This window comes from Phytophthora sojae (genome assembly GCF_000149755.1).
Source record: "Phytophthora sojae unplaced genomic scaffold PHYSOscaffold_16, whole genome shotgun sequence".
Lineage (NCBI taxonomy): Eukaryota > Oomycota > Peronosporomycetes > Peronosporales > Peronosporaceae > Phytophthora > Phytophthora sojae.
In genome coordinates, this window is record NW_009258130.1 from 762808 (window position 1) to 784632 (window position 21825).

Below are 21825 nucleotides of genomic sequence, written 5' to 3' on the forward strand. Positions count from 1 at the left end.
CGCAGCGAGTGGGGCTTCTGGCAAGCGCGCCTCTGTGTTCTACCTGCACCAATGGCATGACGTTGTACGTCGCTGTGAAGCGGACGCGCTGGCGCTGCTCCCGCACGGGGTGCCGTCTGGAGAGAAGCGTACGGGCCTCCTCCTTCTTTGCCCGGTCATCAGCTCCCTCTCGAAGCTGATCAAGCTGCTGTTGTTCTGGGCGTTCCAGCACCCAGTCACAACGGCAGCACAGCAGGCAGAGGTGCCGCCGACAATGGCAGGGCAGTGGTATGTCTGTGCCCAGGACATCTGCACCGCCGAGATGAAGCGGACGTTGCCGAAGGTAAAATCGTACATTATTCTGTTGCTAAATATTATTTAGTTAGCAGTGTTGGGTTGTATTTTTAACGGGTTGAACAATGATGTTAAACTGCTAGATCGGAGGGGTTGGGCACGTGGTCGAGATCGACGAAACGTCCCTGAAGAAGAAGCAAAAGTACCGACGTGGTACCCGCCACCCAGACTTCTGGGTCTTCGGCGGAGTCGACCGAACCACTAAAAAGTGGTTCGCTCGTGTCGTTTATAACGACCGGACGAAGCCGACTCTGCTTTGATTAAAGCTCACATCAAACCTGGGTAATGACTGTACAACTGCGTATGATTTGACAAGATATCTAACTCTTTATGCATGTTTATCAGTACTTTGATTGTCTCCGATATGTTTAAGGCGTACGTGACCCAAGTCCAGAGTGGGCGCAACAAAGGAAAGTTATACACCCTTATCAACATCAGGCACCTGCGTGGGATGCGGTACCAACACCTGTGGGTAAACCACACGAAACACTTCAAGGACCCCACGACTGGCGCCCATACGAACCGCATCGAGGGCGTCTGGGAGGTGAAGATCAAGCAGCGCATCAAAGCTGCTCGTGGTATGCGGAAAAGAGTGGTAGCTGACTACCTAGACGAGTGTATGTGGCGCACGTGGTACTTCGCGGAGAAACCTGCAAAGAGTCACATTTTCCAAGGGCTAGTTACTGGTATTAGGAAGTACTATGAGGTCTAGTTAAACCAATACAAACTGGGATGAAAAGTTCTGAAATTTGAAAATTTTGAAATACGGGGTGCCTTTGGGTCAGTGCCTTTTTGGAACATCCGAGAATGCTAGCTTGCTAGTTTTTCTTGGAACGGTCTCCGGGGGCTTTCACCACCTCCCCCGCGAGGCCAACCACTACACTTATCTTCTCCGTTTCCTCTACTTGTATTTTTGCATCAACTATTAATATTGACATATTTCAGCCTATTGCTATATTTTATAATGTTATTGCTATATTTTATAATGTTATTGCTATATTTCGTAATTCTATCGCTATATTTCGTAATTCTATCGCTATATTTCGTAATGCTAGTGCTATATTTTATAATGCTATTGATAGGTTTGGCATTATCCACCGCAGCTTTTTGCAATTTAAAAGTTTCACTTATCCGACGTCACAACGGAACAGCTGGCACTGTTTAGGGTTGTGGACCTTCTCGGCCTTTTGGCTAAGATCAAGTGTAGTATCTGTTCTAATCAGCGTGAAAACTGGTTTCCCTGCTTTTGGTGGGGTCTTGTTCACATTCATTTTTGCAATTCCCATAAGTACTTAGCTTGCTAGGTGTTTACGGGACGGGCACGCTCCACGAGCACTTCACGGCGGTGAACTCGCCCCGCATCAACTTCCTACCAGATGAAGCTAGCGGGGCGTTGTTCCGCGGGGCGATGGCCGACGTCGGGACACCGCAGGAGCGGCGGAGCGCGCTCACGGACGAGCTGACGATGGACGAGGTGGAGGACCAGCTCATGCAAGCGGCCGCGAACTCCAGCCCTGGCCACGACGGCGTGGGATACGACATCTACAAGAAGTTCGCGGCGCAGCTGGCCCCCCTCCTCCACGCAGCCTTCCAGTTCTGTTGGCGCCACCACCGGGTGCCTGCCCCGTCGAAGGTGGGGTTCGTCCGCCTCATCCACAAGAAGGGTGACCCCAACGACCCAGCGATCTGGCGGCCGATCTGCCTGCAGACCGCGATCTACAAGCTCTACAGCGGTCTGCTGGCGCGTCGGCTGTCGGCGTACCTGGAGGCGAACGGGCTGCTGCTCATGGCGCAGAAGGGGTTCAGGGCGTACAATGGTTGCCACGAGCAAAACTTCGTGGCAACCACGCTCCTGGACCAAACCCGACGCATGCACCGCAGGCTGTACCAGGTCTGGTACGACCTGCAAACCGCGTTCGGGTCCGTTCACCAGGACATGCTGTGGTATGTGTTCCGCCTGCTCGGCGTCGAGCGTGCGTTCGTCGAGCGCTGCGACGACATCTACGAGGACTCCTACTTCGTCGTCGGCAACGCGGCCGACGGAGCGACGGAACCAGTGCGGCAGGAGGTGGGCGTGTACCAAGGCTGTCCACTCAGCCCCCTCCTGTTCATCGCCGCGCTGGTGCCGTTGCTCCGAGCATTGGAGAAGCTCGACGGAGTGGGCGTCGCGTTGGCGGACGGGGTGCGGCCATGCACCACGGCCTACGCCGACGACCTCAAGGTGTTCAGCGACAGCGCGGCCGGCATCAAGCGCTGCCACGCTGTCGTTGAGCAGTTCCTGGAGTGGACGGTGCTGCAGGCCAATCCAGGCAAGTGCGCCTTCCTGGCCGTGACACGCAACGCGCGCGGCAACCCCGCCCACGACAAGGACATGAAGCTGTCGCTCCACGACGAGGAGGTCTCAAGCATCAAGCTGCACGACAGCTACCGCTACCTCGGCGTGGGCGACGGCTTCGATCACGTGCGCCACCGTCTCCAGCTAGAGCCCAAGCTACAGCAGATCAAGCGGGAGGCGGTGGCGCTGATGCAGTCGGGGTTGGCGCCGTGGCAGGTGGTGAAGGCGCTCAAGACCTACGTCTACCCCAAGGTCGAGTACGCGCTTCGCCACCTCCGCCCGCTCCAGTCCCAGCTACAGGGCTTTGACCGTGTGGTAGCCAAGGGCCTGCGGCATCTGTTACGCCTGCCCCGCTCGGCAACCAACGAGGTGCTCTACGCACCAACGTCGAGCGGTGGCTTGGGGCTCGCTGCACTCGAAGGACCCGGCGATCCGGGAGGTGGCGCGCGCACAGGTGTGCCAGGTGGTCCGCAAGCGCCACCACCTCCGCGAAGAACACTGGCGGGGGCGTGACGACGAGCTCGTGCGGTGCTTCCTCAACTCCGAGCTCGCCGCCTCGCCCCACGCGGAGGCGCTGCGCCGCCACGGCGACATCGGGTCACTGTGGTCCGACGTACAGCGGTGGCTGCGCATCTACCACCTCAGCCTGGCGGTGCAGGACGACCGCAACGGCCAGGACCCATTCGGCCTCCGCGTGCCGCACCACGCCAAGTGGCTCGACCACAAGTCGGTGCTGCGGCACGTAAAGTTGCATATGAAGATCCGCCACCAGACCCGATGGAAGGGTCTGGCGGACCAAGGCAAGACGGTGAGGGCCCACGGCGGTGCCGGCGCCAAGTTCGTGTCGACGGTGGCGGGCCTGTCGGACGACGACTACCGCTTCGGCGTGAAGGCCCGCCTCAACCAAGTCGACACCAACTCGGCGCTGAAGCGTAAGCACCTGCGGGCCCACACGGCCTGCAGGGACCCGACCTGCTCCTCGGCCGAGACGCTGGCCCATGTCCTCAACCATTGCGAGTCCAACATGGACGCACTCCGCCAGCGTCATGACGACGCCCTGAAGCAGATCGGGTCCAAGATCCGTAACGCGCTCGAGCGCGGCAAGCCGGTCGCGGAGCTGCGCCTGAACCAGACAGTGCCCGAGTACATGGGCGCAGCCCTGCGGCCGGACATTGTACTACGGATCGTGGCCGCCAAGAAGATGGTGATCACCGACTTGGCGGTCACGTTCGAAGAGCACGCGACCGGCGCCCGCCACTCCTCACTGCAGCTCAGCCACAATCACAAGATTCTTAAGTACCAACCGATCGTGGTGGAGCTGCGGCTTAAGGGGTGGCAGGTGCAGACCGCGGCGATCGTGTACGAGTCGCTGGACTCGGTGCAGCCCAGCAACTGCAACACCTACACGGAGAAGTTGAAGTTGCACAAGCGCGAGGCTCGACAGCTGGACCTTCAGCTGTCGAGCCACTGCATCCGCACCAGCCACCGCATCTGGGGCTGGCACTGCCGGCGCCACCGCGACGGACAACGGAGTGGCAACGCCTCGCGAGCGCCGCGTGGGTCGGGGGGGGGGGGCGCGGCGCACATCGCAGGCTCGGGCACGGCGGTAAGCTGGTCATTTGACCAACAGGGCACTACCCAGGTAGGGAACCGCCCTTCAAAAACCCAGGAAGACACAAACACCCTCCCTTTAGTGACATGCATATTTTAGCCTACATTTCAGTTACGGAGAGGTTACTAACTGGTAAACACGAACACACATTCTGTTCTAATCGGTGTGAAAACTGGTTTCCCGACTTTTAGTTGGGTCTTTTTCACATTCATTTTTGGAGGCACTGACCCAAAGGCGCCCCGCATTTCAAAATTTTCAAATTTCAGAAAGATCAGAACTAAATTATACTTTCGAACTTCTGGCAACAAAGAATCAGTGCGACATAACCAGAATCACCCCGCATCCAGCACGGCACCATGGCCCCCCGCACTTCTCGCACCACGTACACCGCCCGCCCGGGTCGCAGCCCCCTCGCCACACCCAGCCCCCACGAGTATGATGTTTCCTCCAACGCGCTCTTCACCTTCAACTCTGTGATGAGCGCGTGCGCGACGGAGAAGGGCGCGCTGGAGTGGGCGCAGCGAGTGGGGCTTCTGGCAAGCGCGCCTCTGTGTTCTACCTGCACCAATGGCATGACGTTGTACGTCGCTGTGAAGCGGACGCGCTGGCGCTGCTCCCGCACGGGGTGCCGTCTGGAGAGAAGCGTACGGGCCTCCTCCTTCTTTGCCCGGTCATCAGCTCCCTCTCGAAGCTGATCAAGCTGCTGTTGTTCTGGGCGTTCCAGCACCCAGTCACAACGGCAGCACAGCAGGCAGAGGTGCCGCCGACAATGGCAGGGCAGTGGTATGTCTGTGCCCAGGACATCTGCACCGCCGAGATGAAGCGGACGTTGCCGAAGGTAAAATCGTACATTATTCTGTTGCTAAATATTATTTAGTTAGCAGTGTTGGGTTGTATTTTTAACGGGTTGAACAATGATGTTAAACTGCTAGATCGGAGGGGTTGGGCACGTGGTCGAGATCGACGAAACGTCCCTGAAGAAGAAGCAAAAGTACCGACGTGGTACCCGCCACCCAGACTTCTGGGTCTTCGGCGGAGTCGACCGAACCACTAAAAAGTGGTTCGCTCGTGTCGTTTATAACGACCGGACGAAGCCGACTCTGCTTTGATTAAAGCTCACATCAAACCTGGGTAATGACTGTACAACTGCGTATGATTTGACAAGATATCTAACTCTTTATGCATGTTTATCAGTACTTTGATTGTCTCCGATATGTTTAAGGCGTACGTGACCCAAGTCCAGAGTGGGCGCAACAAAGGAAAGTTATACACCCTTATCAACATCAGGCACCTGCGTGGGATGCGGTACCAACACCTGTGGGTAAACCACACGAAACACTTCAAGGACCCCACGACTGGCGCCCATACGAACCGCATCGAGGGCGTCTGGGAGGTGAAGATCAAGCAGCGCATCAAAGCTGCTCGTGGTATGCGGAAAAGAGTGGTAGCTGACTACCTAGACGAGTGTATGTGGCGCACGTGGTACTTCGCGGAGAAACCTGCAAAGAGTCACATTTTCCAAGGGCTAGTTACTGGTATTAGGAAGTACTATGAGGTCTAGTTAAACCAATACAAACTGGGATGAAAAGTTCTGAAATTTGAAAATTTTGAAATACGGGGTGCCTTTGGGTCAGTGCCTTTTTGGAACATCCGAGAATGCTAGCTTGCTAGTTTTTCTTGGAACGGTCTCCGGGGGCTTTCACCACCTCCCCCGCGAGGCCAACCACTACACTTATCTTCTCCGTTTCCTCTACTTGTATTTTTGCATCAACTATTAATATTGACATATTTCAGCCTATTGCTATATTTTATAATGTTATTGCTATATTTTATAATGTTATTGCTATATTTCGTAATTCTATCGCTATATTTCGTAATTCTATCGCTATATTTCGTAATGCTAGTGCTATATTTTATAATGCTATTGATAGGTTTGGCATTATCCACCGCAGCTTTTTGCAATTTAAAAGTTTCACTTATCCGACGTCACAACGGAACAGCTGGCACTGTTTAGGGTTGTGGACCTTCTCGGCCTTTTGGCTAAGATCAAGTGTAGTATCTGTTCTAATCAGCGTGAAAACTGGTTTCCCTGCTTTTGGTGGGGTCTTGTTCACATTCATTTTTGCAATTCCCATAAGTACTTAGCTTGCTAGGTGTTTACGGGACGGGCACGCTCCACGAGCACTTCACGGCGGTGAACTCGCCCCGCATCAACTTCCTACCAGATGAAGCTAGCGGGGCGTTGTTCCGCGGGGCGATGGCCGACGTCGGGACACCGCAGGAGCGGCGGAGCGCGCTCACGGACGAGCTGACGATGGACGAGGTGGAGGACCAGCTCATGCAAGCGGCCGCGAACTCCAGCCCTGGCCACGACGGCGTGGGATACGACATCTACAAGAAGTTCGCGGCGCAGCTGGCCCCCCTCCTCCACGCAGCCTTCCAGTTCTGTTGGCGCCACCACCGGGTGCCTGCCCCGTCGAAGGTGGGGTTCGTCCGCCTCATCCACAAGAAGGGTGACCCCAACGACCCAGCGATCTGGCGGCCGATCTGCCTGCAGACCGCGATCTACAAGCTCTACAGCGGTCTGCTGGCGCGTCGGCTGTCGGCGTACCTGGAGGCGAACGGGCTGCTGCTCATGGCGCAGAAGGGGTTCAGGGCGTACAATGGTTGCCACGAGCAAAACTTCGTGGCAACCACGCTCCTGGACCAAACCCGACGCATGCACCGCAGGCTGTACCAGGTCTGGTACGACCTGCAAACCGCGTTCGGGTCCGTTCACCAGGACATGCTGTGGTATGTGTTCCGCCTGCTCGGCGTCGAGCGTGCGTTCGTCGAGCGCTGCGACGACATCTACGAGGACTCCTACTTCGTCGTCGGCAACGCGGCCGACGGAGCGACGGAACCAGTGCGGCAGGAGGTGGGCGTGTACCAAGGCTGTCCACTCAGCCCCCTCCTGTTCATCGCCGCGCTGGTGCCGTTGCTCCGAGCATTGGAGAAGCTCGACGGAGTGGGCGTCGCGTTGGTGGACGGGGTGCGGCCATGCACCACGGCCTACGCCGACGACCTCAAGGTGTTCAGCGACAGCGCGGCCGGCATCAAGCGCTGCCACGCTGTCGTTGAGCAGTTCCTGGAGTGGACGGTGCTGCAGGCCAATCCAGGCAAGTGCGCCTTCCTGGCCGTGACACGCAACGCGCGCGGCAACCCCGCCCACGACAAGGACATGAAGCTGTCGCTCCACGACGAGGAGGTCTCAAGTATCAAGCTGCACGACAGCTACCCCTACCTCGGCGTGGGCGACGGCTTTGACCACGTCCGCCACCGTCTCCAGCTCGAGCCCAAGCTACAACAGATCAAGCGGGAGGCGGTGGCGCTGATGCAGTCGGGGTTGGCGCCGTGGCAGGTGGTGAAGGCGCTCAAGACCTACGTCTACCCCAAGGTCGAGTACGCGCTTCGCCACCTCCGCCCGCTCCAGTCCCAGCTACAGGGCTTTGACCGTGTGGTAGCCAAGGGCCTGCGGCATCTGTTACGCCTGCCCCGCTCGGCAACCAACGAGGTGCTCTACGAACCAACGTCGAGCGGTGGCTTGGGGCTCGCTGCACTCGAAGGACCCGGCGATCCGGGAGGTGGCGCGCGCACAGGTGTGCCAGGTGGTCCGCAAGCGCCACCACCTCCGCGAAGAACACTGGCGGGGGCGTGACGACGAGCTCGTGCGGTGCTTCCTCAACTCCGAGCTCGCCGCCTCGCCCCACGCGGAGGCGCTGCGCCGCCACGGCGACATCGGGTCACTGTGGTCCGACGTACAGCGGTGGCTGCGCATCTACCACCTCAGCCTGGCGGTGCAGGACGACCGCAACGGCCAGGACCCATTCGGCCTCCGCGTGCCGCACCACGCCAAGTGGCTCGACCACAAGTCGGTGCTGCGGCACGTAAAGTTGCATATGAAGATCCGCCACCAGACCCGATGGAAGGGTCTGGCGGACCAAGGCAAGACGGTGAGGGCCCACGGCGGTGCCGGCGCCAAGTTCGTGTCGACGGTGGCGGGCCTGTCGGACGACGACTACCGCTTCGGCGTGAAGGCCCGCCTCAACCAAGTCGACACCAACTCGGCGCTGAAGCGTAAGCACCTGCGGGCCCACACGGCCTGCAGGGACCCGACCTGCTCCTCGGCCGAGACGCTGGCCCATGTCCTCAACCATTGCGAGTCCAACATGGACGCACTCCGCCAGCGTCATGACGACGCCCTGAAGCAGATCGGGTCCAAGATCCGTAACGCGCTCGAGCGCGGCAAGCCGGTCGCGGAGCTGCGCCTGAACCAGACAGTGCCCGAGTACATGGGCGCAGCCCTGCGGCCGGACATTGTACTACGGATCGTGGCCGCCAAGAAGATGGTGATCACCGACTTGGCGGTCACGTTTGAAGAGCACGCGACCGGCGCCCGCCACTCCTCACTGCAGCTCAGCCACAATCACAAGATTCTTAAGTACCAACCGATCGTGGCGGAGCTGCGGCTTAAGGGGTGGCAGGTGCAGACCGCGGCGATCGTGTACGAGTCGCTGGGCTCGGTGCAGCCCAGCAACTTCAATACCTAGACGGAGAAGTTGAAGCTGCACAAGCGCGAGACTCGACAGCTGGACCTTCAGCTTTCGAGCCACTGCATCCGCACCAGCCACCGAGAGAGGCTAAAAAAAACCCTCCAGCTAGAAGACATGCATATTGCTATTCACATTTCGGTCTAGGAGAGGTCACTCATACTGGTAAATACATACACACATTCTGTTCTAATCAGTGTGAAACCCGACATTCAGTTGGGTCTTTTTCACATTCATTTTCGGAACATCCGAGAATGCTAGATTGCTCGTACAACTTGGCGAGGTGCTTCAGCGGAACTCAGCGGGCTCATTGGCGGACCGGCAGATGCCCTTGTACGTCGATATCGCGTACTACCCCATAGGCCGTGGGGGTAGGGCATTACCACTGAAGATCAAGATCTTTTCATGGCTCTTCAACACTTCCACCAGCCGAGTAGATTGTGGTCGAGTGTGCGCCAAACTTTGACCATTAGTCGCTTCATAGTCGAGTTGCGTCGATTTTGCTTCAGTCACGTCGGGTAGGAACGCCAACTCGCGAGCATAGTCGTCGAGCTCCAAGTTCGTTGCCTGGTGCTCAAACTCGGCTGAGCCTTCCGCCGAGTCGCCTTGGTCAGCTGTCTCTTCCTCGTACTTGGCTGCCAGAAGGTAACGTAGGTGCAGGTCTTCCTCTGGATCTGATGACATGGTTCGTCGCTCACATCGATCTCGTCTCCAAGTTTCAGACTAAGCGGCCTGGTTCAGGGCCATCCATTATCGTCCAGTTCTACAAGTCGCCTAGCGGTTCCCCACTCATCTGCTGCACATGCATCTAAGCTGGGCGATTCATAGCCGACCGCCCCCGTGACCTCCGTTCGGCTAGCTATTGACTGGGTCAGCAATAGGCTCCGTGCTCGCTGGTACTTCGTCGTGCGCTAGGGTAGCGGCAGCCGAGTTCGCCGGCCCTGGCAGAGTCAGGGGTAGACTGTCGACGTCTTCAGTCTCGGCTCACGCCTCTTCCGACTCAGCTATCTTCTCCCATTGCCGGGCACAAGTCAGCGTCGAGTCCCGCTCCTTGTTAGTCGGCCACGTAGTCACTCGGTTCAGGGTAGTTTCTACGGTCCACAGCTGACTGCTGTCGAGCCAGCCACTCGGCGTACGACTGCTGTTCCCGTTGCAGTCGATCCTGGTCCATCGCCCCTTCGTAGGCCATGACCTGCCAATCTTCGTACTTCGCTGAATGCAGTCTGACAAAACCATTGGGTGGTCCGGCAATTTAGTCACCGAGTCGTAAAGATCCAGGCGGATCCCAGGCGGGATGATGAGATCCGTGCCGAGAATCAACTCGACACCCGCATGGTGATCGAGGATCCATTCTTCAAATTCATACGTGACTTCCAAGCCGAGTATCACCTTCACCATCGCTCGTGACATCGTCGCTACTGTGCCTTTCCCAATACCTTAAACGCCAATCTGTTGGTTCTGGCGTGTGAACCGCTTCGACCGCAGTTTCCTCGCGAATCCTTCACATACTGCCGACACATTCGCACCGTCAAGCAATATTTTCGGACGCTGGTCGTTCACTGCTCCCATAACGAGAGCTCACATCCGAACTCGGCGGTCGAACTTTTGTGACGACCACCCGCCGAGTCGCTCCCCAGGGAGCAGCTTCATAACTCTGGTGGCTGTAGTCACATCCGTCGATCGCTGAGTCGCAACTGCACTGGACAATCTTGCTCGGCTTTTTTCTCCACTCTCACCTGATCTCACAATCACGTCCATCGCTATCACAATCCAATACTTCGCCGTCCCCTAGTTCCTCGGGCCTTCCTGCCTCACCGACAAAGGCATACACAAAGTTCGCCTCTACTACCGGCTCGACTGACTGTGGTAGCCCGGTATCGTCCAACCCAGTCAGTGTTGGCGGGCCCTCGAGTTTAAATCACTCGGCGTGTAGAGCCCCTGAAGGTCGTCAGATAACTTGGTCTTGTCAACGTTAGACTTGACAAACGCAGCGAGCTTCTCACAGCGCTGGAACAGTTCGCACTGACCGACATCATGCACTTGCTTGCAGAACTTACAGCGACGGCGGCAGTAGTGAATGGGGTGGTTCGCTCCGCCGCAGGCGGCACAAGGTCCGTACGACAGGCGTTCACGGGAGTCACTGCGTCGCCCAGCTTGGTCGCGCCGATCGTATCCTCGACTGGCGCGGTCAGCCGAGGTCGGCTGGCCCCTTCGGTGATCACTCCTTGGTGTCTCAGCTGAGTTCTCTCGGTCTCCCGATCTACGGACGTGGTCGCTTGTGAGCCCAGTGCCGATGTAATCGTCGTATGAGTCCACAGGCGAGTCGGAGTAGCTCAGCTGACTTTTGTCGCTCCGATCGCTGTCCGAGTCGTAGAGATTGGTACGCCGATTGGATTGGCGTCTCTCGGCCAGTTCGTACGGGTCGTCTTCCAACAGCGCTGTCGCTAGTCGGCAACCAGGCCCATTGCGGCCGACAGGGCCACACCCATGTAGGGAACCGCCCTCGGAAACCCTGCACCGGCTCACATGGTCCGACCCCCCAATTGGTTCAACCCGTACACCAACCACACACCAATTAGGGACTCCCAGGTAGTCACTACCAGGACGCAACGGACTAACCGGCAGGTAATACATTAACCCTTTCTGTTCTAATCAGTGTGAAAACTGGTTTCCCTGCTTTTGGTGGGGTCTTTTTCACATTCATTTTTGGAACTGCTGCTTTCGGTTAGCTTGCTAGCCAATCGCGGTACGGTCTCCGGGGGCTTTCACCCATCCCCCGCGAGGCCAACTACACTTGATCTTCTCCGTTTCCTCTACTCTTATTTTTGCATCAACTGTTAATATTGACATATTTCAGCCTATTGCTATATTTTATAATGTTATTGCTATATTTCGTAATTCTATCGCTATATTTCGTAATTCTATCGCTATATTTCGTAATGCTAGTGCTATATTTTATAATGCTATTGATAGGTTTGGCATTATCCACCGCAGCTTTTTGCAATTTAAAAGTTTCACTTATCCGACGTCACAACGGAACAGCTGGCACTGTTTAGGGTTGTGGACCTTCTCGGCCTTTGGCTAAGATCAAGTGTAGTATCTGTTCTAATCAGTGTGAAAACTGGTTTCCCTGCTTTTGGCCGCAGCCAACGCCACCGTCGCGGCGGCCACTGTCACGCCCGACTCGCCCCAACCAACAACCCCGGAGCTCGCAGCGTCCCCCCCGCTTGCGAGCCCCACTCATCCCGAAGTTGTTGACGTGCAGGAGCAGCCGAGCCAGGGACGATGGGGGCCAGCGCTACCCAGAGCTCTGGTCGCTGAACGTGTCGCCGCGCGCCTTGGTGCCATTCCAGCACCACGCTGGGAACCTCCGCCGCCCCGAGAGCTGGTGGCCACCCGCATAGCTGCGCGTCTCGGTGAGGTTCTAGCGCCTCGCTGGGGCCCACCGCTGCCGCGCCGCATGGTGGCGTCTCGGATCGCCGCTCGCCTGCTCCCACCAGAGCCGACGGCTGACGGCGAGACCAAGGAGGACACCTCGGCGGACGGAGCAGACCTGACGGCCAGGGACGCAAACCAGGAGGACAACCCGGCGGCCGCACCCGACCGGACGGCGACAGCGGCGGCGATGGACGTGGACAGCGGCGCCGACGGAGAGTGGCTGCTGCGCTTCGACGGCGCCTGCCGCGCCAACCCAGGACCCGGCGGAGCTGGTGCAGCGCTGTTCAAGCCCGACGGCTCCGTGGGGTGGACGTGCTCCCACTACATGCCGAGCAGCAGTGAAACGAACAACACTGCCGAGTACTCGGCGCTGCTGCTCGGGTCGAGAGCCGCTGCCGACCACGGAGCGACGTCGCTGAGGGTGGAAGGCGACAGCACCCTTGTGATCCAGCAGGTGCGCGGCATCTTCGCGGCGAGGAACGCCGTTCTACGCCGCCTCCGCGACCAAGTCAAGGTGGAGCTCGCGCGGGTGGGGAGCTTCTCACTCCACCACAACGACCGCCAAGCGAATGCCCATGCCGACCGCCTGGCCAACCAAGCCCTCGACCTCCGCCGGACGGTGATGGAGTGCGGTGTTCACACGGCAGGCGACGGCTGTACGAACACGACGCTGGACCCTATGCCCGTGCTGCTGCCCCAGCCGACACCCCGCACTCCGCCTCCGACACCCGCGGCCGACACCAACACCGAGATGCAGGAGCCGGAGGACGAGGATCTCGCCGACATCGACGACGGCGAGGTCTATGCAGCCATGCGCATCGGGCCGGACGCAGTTCCGCAGCGTCGACCCCGCCTCCGACTACGCCAGCTCACCGAAGCTGAGGACGACGCTGCCCGCGAGATGGTGGAGCGGCTTGGCGCGACGCTGGCGGCCAAGATCACTGACGCCAGTGACTGGGAGTCGGCGGAGGGCTACATCACAGCCCTCCCGCACCTCCTGTACGACAAATTGCAGCCGTACTCCCAGGCCCAGCGACGCCCCGAGCCGCGTCCCCAGCGTCAGCGACAGCAGCACCAAGGCAGCCAGTGCCCGCGGCAGCAGCGGCAACAAGGCGAACAGCGACGGCAGCGCCCGCTGCACGACCAAGGGCAGGACCGCCGCAGCCTGGAAGGCGATGCACATGAAGACAACGAGCGCGATGGCGACGCCAGTCAGCAGGACTCGGCGCGACGGAGGCAGTGCAGGCGCCGCGGGCGCTCTGGTGCAGCGAAGCGGCGACGTCGCCGCCGCCCGCCGCGGGTGACTCGACACCACCGCGAGCACCGCCTCGACGAGGCCCTGGACGATCTCCACGCCGTGGAGCAGGCTTCGCCCGGAGACCGCACGGCTGTTCGCCGAGCCCGCCGCCGCGTCGGCCGCGTCAACTCGGCCATCGACCAACAGCACCTGCGTCACCGGTTCGACACGGACGAGAAAGCCTGCGTCGAAGACATCCTGGCCAAGGCACGCGCGCAGCAGGAGACGCCAAGGACAGCAGCCTCCAGCGCCGGCACCGCATCGGACCCAGCGGCGCCAGCGGCAGGCGCCACAGACGACGGTACCTGCCCCATTCCGGGCGATGAGCTCTGGCGGTACTTTGACGGCGTCAACACACCCAGCCAGGAGTTCGCTCCGGACGCCCCGGCGGGTGCTGCCTTCCGCTCCGCTATGACCCACCTGCCGGCCGCGTCGAGGTTCAGGGAGCTGCTCACGGAGGCGCCGACACAGGACGATATCGAGTCACAGCTGCAGCACGCCCACGGCACCTCCAGCCCCGGCCTCGATGGCGTCGGCTATGACGTGTACCAGCACTTCGCCGCGCAGCTCCTGCCCGTGCTCGCCACCGCCTTCCAGAAGTGCTGGGAGGCGAAACGTGTGCCCCAGAGCTGGAAGCTCGGGGTGGTGCGGCTGCTGCACAAGAAGGGCGCGCGCGAGGACCCGGCGAACTGGAGGCCCATTTGCCTCCAGCAAGCCATCTACAAGCTCTACGCGGGGGTCCTCGCGCGGCGGCTGGTACGGTGGCTGGACGCGAACGACCGCCACGCCCCGGGGCAGAAGGGCTTCCGAGCGGTCAACGGCTGCGGGGAGCACAACTTCCTCGCGGCCACGCTCGTCGACCAGGCCCGCCGCAAGCGCCGCCAGCTCTACGAAGTCTGGTACGACTTCCGCAACGCGTTCGGCAGCGTGCCGTTCGCGCTGCTATGGGATGCACTCGCGCGGCTCGGCGTCCCCGAGGACTACGTCACCATGTGCAAGGGGCTCTACGAGAGCGCGGCGTTCGTCGTCGGGAACGCCGCCGACGGCACAACGGCCCCGATCTCGCTGCGGGTGGGAGTCTTCCAAGGCTGCCCGCTCAGCCCACAGCTCTTCAACGCTGCCATCAGCCCGCTGCTCTTCGCGCTGAAGCGACTGCCGACCACGGGAGTGCCGCTGTCGGGCGATGACTGCCCCGGTGCCTCGGCGTACGCCGACGACCTCAAGATCTTCAGCGGCACCGAGGACGGCATCAAGCGACAGCACGCGCTCGTGGCCGACTTCCTCCGCTGGACCGGCATGGCGGCCAACCCCAGCAAATGCTCCGCCATGTCGATCCAGCGCGACCGCCGCGGCGTGCTCAAGGCGGACGACCTCAAGCTGGAGCTGGACGGGTCGCCGATCCCCGCGCTGTCCATGAGCGCCTCGTACACCTACCTGGGGGTCGGCGACGGCTTCGACCACACACGCCGCCGCGTCGAGCTCGCGCCCACGCTCAAGCAGCTGAAGGATGACGCGACAGCGCTGCTCCAGTCGGGCCTCGCACCGTGGCAGGTGGTGAAGGCGGTGAAGACGTACCTCTACCCTCGGGTGGAGTACGCGCTTCGCCACCTCCGCCCCTTCCAGCAGCAGCTTGCGGGCTTCGACCGGCACCTCGCGCGAGGCCTCCGCCATCTCCTGCGGCTGCCAGCCTCCGCCACAGCGCAGTGCTTCTACGCACCGGTGTCGCGCGGCGGACTGGGCTTACTGCCGCTGACGGAACTGCACGCGGCGCTGCAAGTCGCGCATGGGTGGCAGATGCTGAACTCCAAGGACCCTGCCATCCAGCGCATCGCGCGCGTGCAGCTCCGGCAGATCGCCGACGCGCGCCACCGGCTGGACACTCAAGCGTGGGCGGGCCGCGAGGAGGAGCTGTGCGAGCTGCTGCTCAACTCGCAGCTCGGGACGTCGCCCGACGCGCCGCCAAAGCGCCGCAACGGCGACATCGGCTCGCTCTGGGTCGACGTCCAGCGCCACCTCCGCACGCTCGGCCTCCAGTTCGCGACCGCGCCGGCGTGCGCCGACACCGGCACGGCCGCGGCCACGCTGCAGCTTCGCGTGCCGTACCACGACAAGTGGCTCGACCACCGCACGGTCCTGCGGCACGTGAAGCTGCACATCAAGCACAGGCACTGGGCCAAGTGGGCGGCCATGCGCGACCAAGGCAGAACGGCACGCACGCACGGCGGCGTCGGCAGCAGCTTCCTCACGCGGCCGCGAGGCATGTGGGAAGCTGACTATCGCTTCGCGGTGGCCGCCCGCTTGAACCAGCTCGACACGCACAGTGTGCTCAAGCGCCGGCGCCTCCGGGCCCACGACCGATGCAGGCAGCCGGGCTGCTCCCGGGTGGAGACGCTGGCGCATGTGCTCAACCACTGCCCGGTCACCATGGACGCGGTCCGCGGCCGCCACGACGACGCACTCAAGACCATCGAGCGTGCGCTCATCGCGTCGTCGTCGGGCGACCGGCAGGACCGCGTTGAGCTCCGGGTTAACCAGACCGTGCCCTCGCTCGCTGGCCCCGCGCTGCGGCCCGACCTCCAGCTGTACAACCACACCAAGAAGACGGTGGCGGTGGTCGACCTGGCCGTGGCGTTCGAGGAGCAGGCGGGCGAGGACCCGGACAGCTCAGCGCTGGCCCGCATCGCCGCACACAAGCGCGCCAAGTACGACCGCATCAAGCGCCACCTCGAGCGCCAAGGGTGGAAGGTGCACCTCTCGGCGCTCGTTTACGGCTCGCTTGGTGCGGTCGCCGGTGGCAACCGCTCGGTTTACACCGAGCACCTGGGGCTGCTCAAGCGAGACGCGAAGCGGCTGGACTGGCAGCTATCTGCCGCGTGCATACAGTCCAGCCGCCGCATCTGGAACCTGCATTGCAGCCAGCACCGCGCCCGCCAGCACGCACAGCGCCCCAGCCAAGACACCAGGGGCAGTCGGGTGACGGAGACCGGGGGGACTCCGTCGCGCTCCGGCCACCGCTAGACGGCAACCAGGCCCATTGCGGCCAACAGGGCCACACCCATGTAGGGAACCGCCCTCGGAAACCCTGCACCGGCTCACATGGTCCGACCCCCCGATTGGTTCAACCCGTACACCAACTACACACCAATTAGGGACTCCCAGGTAGTCACTACCAGGACGCAACGGACTAACCGGCAGGTAATACATTAACCCTTTCTGTTCTAATCAGTGTGAAAACTGGTTTCCCTGCTTTTGGTGGGGTCTTTTTCACATTCATTTTTGGAACTGCTGCTTTCGGTTAGCTTGCTAGCCGATCGCGGTACGGTCTCCGGGGGCTTTCACCCATCCCCCGCGAGGCCAACTACTACTTGATCTTTTCTATCCAGCTACCTTTTCGGCCCTTCACCACCGCATCGGCGCATGCGCTTCTGGTGGCCGGACTGGCAGCCCCGGGAGCGCTCGCCGTCCACCGACAGCGAGTGCTCCACGGCCAGCCACTCCAGCCTCGCCAGCGACGGGGCTGGGGCGGCTGAGCTGGCGGACGTCCGGGCGGGGGCGGATCCGCTAGGGCTTCGGTTACGCATTGGGGATCCGCCCGCCCCCGTTTTGGGCTCGGCCGGAGCCGAAAATGGCCCCGGCGACCCTCCACGCGCGGCGCCGCTGCTCGGCACCGGCGAGGGGTTGGCCGGCGCAACTTCGGGCACGGGTCCGCGACCCGCTGCGCCCATTGCGCCCATTGCGCCCATTGCGGGACCGCGGGCCGGGCCCTCTGGCGGCCAAGCCGAGGCCCGGTCCGCCGCTTCAACCTCGCGTCGCTTCGCGGCGACGGCGAGCGGACGCGGGCCCGCGGACCGTCCGCCGGGCGGGACCGGGCCCCGTCCACTTGGCCGCACTATGCCCGGATCCCGGGCCTCTCGTGCGCCGCGCGGCACGGTCGCCACGACCGAAGAACACGGCCTCGAGCATGCGGCGCTTCGGCGAGGCGCGCGGAGCGACGGCTCCTGCGCAGCCCCCACGCCTGCTATGGACCCCCACGCGCGCCGGTTGGCTGCCCAAGACCCCGCCGCCGCCGCTCCGCCTCTCCTCGCGCCCCAGCTGCCCCCCAGTGATGTTGGCCGACCCGGCAGGGCGGCCGGCAGGCTGCCCGATCCGGTAGCGCCTGGGGCGGCGCTCGCAGCCGCCACTGCGCGGGCCCTGGCGGTCCGCCACGGGCCCAGCGACCTGGACGACGACAGCAGCAGCGACGACGAAGCCTTGGACGGCCACGACGCCGCCGCCAGCAGCCCCCAAGACCCCAGCAGTGTGTTGCCCCGACCCGGCAGGGCGGGCGGCATGCTGCCCGCTGGGAGAGCGCTCGCAGCCCCGCCGGCTCGCGCTCCCGCGGCTACCCCCACGGCCCCCCAGCACCTCGACGACCCCGGCGCCGGCCCAGACGCCGCGGCCGGCCACGCCGCCGCCGCATGCAGCCCCCAAGACCCCGCCGATGATGCTGGCCGACCCGGCAGGGCGGCCAGCAGGCTGCCCGTCGGTAGAGCGCCCGCAGCCGCCACGGCGCGCGCTCCCACGGGCAGCCAGGGCCCCGACGACCTCCGCCGCGCCCAGGACGACGACGGCGACGACGCGGACGGCCAAGACGACCCCGCCGCCGCCGCCAAGCCCCGCCCGGACCCTGCGAGTGTATTGCCCCGGCCCGGCAGGGCGGGCGGCAGGCTCGCCGAGGGTGGAACCCAGGCGCCCCCAACACCAAGCCCAGCTGCGGCTGCCGCTGCCGCCGAAGTAGTAACAGCCGCAGCCGCAGCTGTCCAAGATGCAGCAGCTCCTGTTGTGCGCGCCACCGTGGGGCACCGCGCGCGCGCTACGCCGAACCCAGCACGCTACTATCAGCCACGCGCGCGCGCGGAGCCCATGACAGGCGACGCGCTCCGCCGGAGAAGACGCTGCAAGAACCATGGCCACGACGGAGGTGACCAAGAGGCCAAGACGGAGGAGAGCGATGCCACGGCGGCTAAACTCGCGGCCGTGCAAGCAGCACCGAGGACCCAGCCCCAGCACTTTGGACCGGACGACGGCCAGCAGGGCACGGTGCAGGCGACGTACGCGCACGACGCTGCCCAGTTCGAGTGCGCGTTGTGCGCGTACGTCGCCCCGAACCTCGCGACGCTGGTGGCGCACCGCCGAGCAGCACACCACGGCACCCGCCTCCAGGACGTCTTCTCCAGCGGGTGCCGGTGCTCGCTCATCTTCTTCTCGCGGATCGTGGCTGCATGCCACGCCCAAGCGTGTACCCAGCGCAACCCTCCAGCCGCGGCCGCCACCTCCGCGACGGCCCAAGCTTCGGAGGCAGCGGTGCCACCCCCGACACCTGTTGACCCCCCGACGCGGACCGGGGCCCACCAGCAGCCCCGCCGCAGCAAGGACTGCCGCTGCAGCAGCCGTACCACGCGGCACTGCGGTGGCAGACACCGCCACCCTGCAGAGCGCTGTGCCCGCCGCTCCCAAGACCCCTGGGCGCCAGCATGTCCCCCCCGTGCTGACCCCCACCCGATCTCGCCTGGTGCAGCAGGTTACAGGCAAGGGGCGCCGACTCAACCCGACCGCCAGCGCCGCCACCTTCTCCACACGGACGCCCGCGACGCTGCAAGGACCGCCGAACGGGAAGACGACACCGCCACCGGCGGAGACGACGACGGCGGTGGGTCCGCCCATGCTGGACCGCCATCCCGCCGTCGGGACGCCACACCCGGACGTCGAGACGGCACCGGCACCGAAGCCGACGTCGGCGACCAAGGCACAGGCAACGCCGGCAACCACGGAGACGGCGATGATGACGACGGCAACCTCGAAGGCGGCGACGACAGCGACAGAGACGGCGACGCCGCTGCCGCCCGTGCTGGCCCGCCACCCCGCCGAGGTGGAGCCAGCACCTGACATCGAGATGGCGCCGCCGCCGTCGACCGCGGACGCGACGGAGACGACGACACCGCCCCCGACGGTGACAGCTGCAACGGCGACAACGACGACAGCGACGACAGCGCCTGAGGAGACGGAGACGACAGCGATCAAGGAGAAGGAGACGATGACGACGGCAGCGTCCACGGCGAAGACGCCGCCACCTCCAGCGAGACGAGCAACGCGCTGGGGCCCAAGACCTGGCACGAACGACACTGCCCAGGCTGTGAACGACGAGCACGCTGCTAACCCGGCAGCGCACCGGCCTCTGAGCTCCGCTGCACCGGTCACCGGTGCAACACGGTGGGGTCCACGTCACGGCGCGATCGGGGCAGCGGCTGTAGCTCGCCTGGTCACAGGCCTACCCACGGCACCAGCACCAGCGACGCGCCGGCCTGCTTCGGCTCGGCGCTGCCCAGACCCGCCCGCTCCCCCCGCGGCCACGACGACAGCCCCCGATGCGATGGACGTCGACGGAGGGCCGGCTATGCCCGAGCCGTGGGTGCTCCGCTTCGACGGCGCCTGCCGCCGGAACCCGGGACCTGGTGGAGCTGGTGCCACCTTGTTCAAGCCGTGCGGGACCGTGGCGTGGACGTGCTCGCACTACATGCCAAACAGCAGCGAGACCAACAACACCGCTGAATACACGGCGCTGCTGCTTGGCGTGCAGAGTGCCGTCCACCACGGCGCCTCGCACCTGGAGATCGAAGGTGACAGCCACCTCGTCGTAGCGCAGGTCAAGGGCACCTTCGCCTGCAGGAACCCGCGCCTCCGCCAGCTGCGCAACCGCGTCCGCCACGCCCTCCGCGCCGTGACGTCCTTAATGCTCAAGCACATCGACCGGAAGGCGAACGCGCACGCGGACAGACTGGCAAACCGGGCGCTGGACCTGAAGCGTTCGCTGGCTGAGTGCGGCGAGCACCAAGGGGCGATGGAGAGCTGCCTCCACATGAATCCTGCTGCACAACGCCAGCGCGAGCAACCCGCACCTCCTGCCCGCCCCGCGTGCGCACCTACGCGCGCCGAGTCTGCCAGCGATCATGACGAGGACATCGACGCAGAGATTGCCGCGCGCGACGGCGGCGAGGCGTTCCCCACGCTGCCTATCGGGCCCGGGATGGCTCCAGCGCGGCAGCTGCGCCTTCGACTGCGGCAGCTGACCGAAGACGAGCAGGAAGCGGCGGCGTCGGCCCTGCAGGCCATGGCGGAGGAGCTAGCGTGCAAGATCGAAGACGCAGACAGCTGGACCTCGGGCGATGGATACATCAGCGCCATTCCCGGTCGCATCCGGCAGGTGCTGCAGCCCTTCACAGCAGCCCAGCCCCACCCTCGGCCTCCACTGCAACAGCAGCGACAGCGACCGCCCCGGGTGACGCGCACTCAGCGCGAGCACCGACTCGACGAGGCCCTCGACGAGATGGCGGCGGTGCAGCAGGAGCGACCCACCAGCAGATCGGCCGTCCGCCGTGCGCGGCGCCGCGTCGGCCGGATCCGCGCCTCGATGCGCCAACAGCAGCTCCGCCACGACTTCGCTCGCAACGAGAGCAAGTGCGTCGAGGACATTCTGCGTGCTGCGTCGGCGGAGACCGCAGCGGACGAGCACCCGGAGACGTGCCCCATCGACTCGGGCACGCTCCACGAGCACTTCACGGCGGTGAACTCGCCCCGCATCAACTTCCTACCAGATGAAGCTTGCGGGGCGTTGTTCCGCGAGGCGATGGCCGACGTCGGGACACCGCAGGAGCGGCGGAGCGCGCTCACGGACGAGCTGACGATAGACGAGGTGGAGGACCAGCTCATGCAAGCGGCCACGAACTCCAGCCCCGGCCACGACGGCGTGGGCTACGACATCTACAAGAAGTTCGCGGCGCAGCTGGTCCCCCTCCTCCACGCAGCCTTCCAGTTCTGTTGGCGCCACCACCGGGTGCCTGCCCTGTGGAAGGTGGGGTTCGTCCGCCTCATCCACATGAAGGGCGACCCCAACGACCCAGCGAACTGGCGGCCGATCTGCCTGCAGACCGCGATCTACAAGCTCTACAGCGGTCTGCTGGCGCGTCGGCTGTCGACGTACCTGGAGGCGAACGGACTGCTGCCCATGGCGCAGAAGGGGTTCAGGGCGTACAATGGTTGCCACGAGCACAACTTCGTGGCAACCACGCTCCTGGACCAAACCCGACGCATGCGCCGCAGGCTGTACCAGGTCTGGTACGACCTGCGGAACGCGTTCGGGTCCGTTCACCAGGACATGCTGTGGTATGTGCTCCGCCTGCTCGGC

At 63.0% G+C, this 21825-nt stretch overlaps 6 protein-coding genes across 6 annotated transcripts; 2 read left to right on the forward strand and 4 right to left on the reverse strand.

The window, feature by feature from the left end:
- Positions 1–2058: 2058 nt before the first annotated feature.
- PHYSODRAFT_534165 (hypothetical protein) lies at positions 2059–2445 on the reverse strand (the record flags this gene model as incomplete). The annotated part of the gene is made up of 2 exons (XM_009540872.1): positions 2059–2215; positions 2351–2445. The coding sequence occupies 2 exons, from the start codon at positions 2443–2445 to the stop codon at positions 2059–2061; spliced, it is 252 nt and encodes an 83-aa protein (XP_009539167.1).
- Positions 2446–5580: 3135 nt separating this feature from the next.
- PHYSODRAFT_533566 (hypothetical protein) lies at positions 5581–5841 on the forward strand (the record flags this gene model as incomplete). Its single annotated transcript, XM_009540873.1, has 1 exon — positions 5581–5841. One exon carries the CDS (start codon positions 5581–5583, stop codon positions 5839–5841), a length of 261 nt encoding a protein of 86 aa, XP_009539168.1.
- Positions 5842–9157: 3316 nt separating this feature from the next.
- Positions 9158–9553, reverse strand: PHYSODRAFT_342423 (hypothetical protein; the record flags this gene model as incomplete). The annotated part of the gene is made up of 2 exons (XM_009540874.1): positions 9158–9220; positions 9296–9553. 2 exons carry the CDS (start codon positions 9551–9553, stop codon positions 9158–9160), a joined length of 321 nt encoding a protein of 106 aa, XP_009539169.1.
- A 370-nt stretch (positions 9554–9923) lies between these two features.
- PHYSODRAFT_342424 (hypothetical protein) lies at positions 9924–12271 on the reverse strand (the record flags this gene model as incomplete). Its single annotated transcript, XM_009540875.1, has 6 exons — positions 9924–10061; positions 10130–10239; positions 10792–10891; positions 10927–11048; positions 11134–11313; positions 12172–12271. 6 exons carry the CDS (start codon positions 12269–12271, stop codon positions 9924–9926), a joined length of 750 nt encoding a protein of 249 aa, XP_009539170.1.
- A 361-nt stretch (positions 12272–12632) lies between these two features.
- Positions 12633–14084, forward strand: PHYSODRAFT_533596 (hypothetical protein; the record flags this gene model as incomplete). Its single annotated transcript, XM_009540876.1, has 2 exons — positions 12633–13356; positions 13708–14084. Coding segments are annotated over 2 exons (1101 nt in total), but the record flags the coding sequence as incomplete, so codon positions are not given.
- A 248-nt stretch (positions 14085–14332) lies between these two features.
- Positions 14333–14854, reverse strand: PHYSODRAFT_533800 (hypothetical protein; the record flags this gene model as incomplete). Its single annotated transcript, XM_009540877.1, has 4 exons — positions 14333–14444; positions 14496–14558; positions 14649–14713; positions 14768–14854. 4 exons carry the CDS (start codon positions 14852–14854, stop codon positions 14333–14335), a joined length of 327 nt encoding a protein of 108 aa, XP_009539172.1.
- Between the last annotated feature and the right edge of the window lie 6971 nt (positions 14855–21825).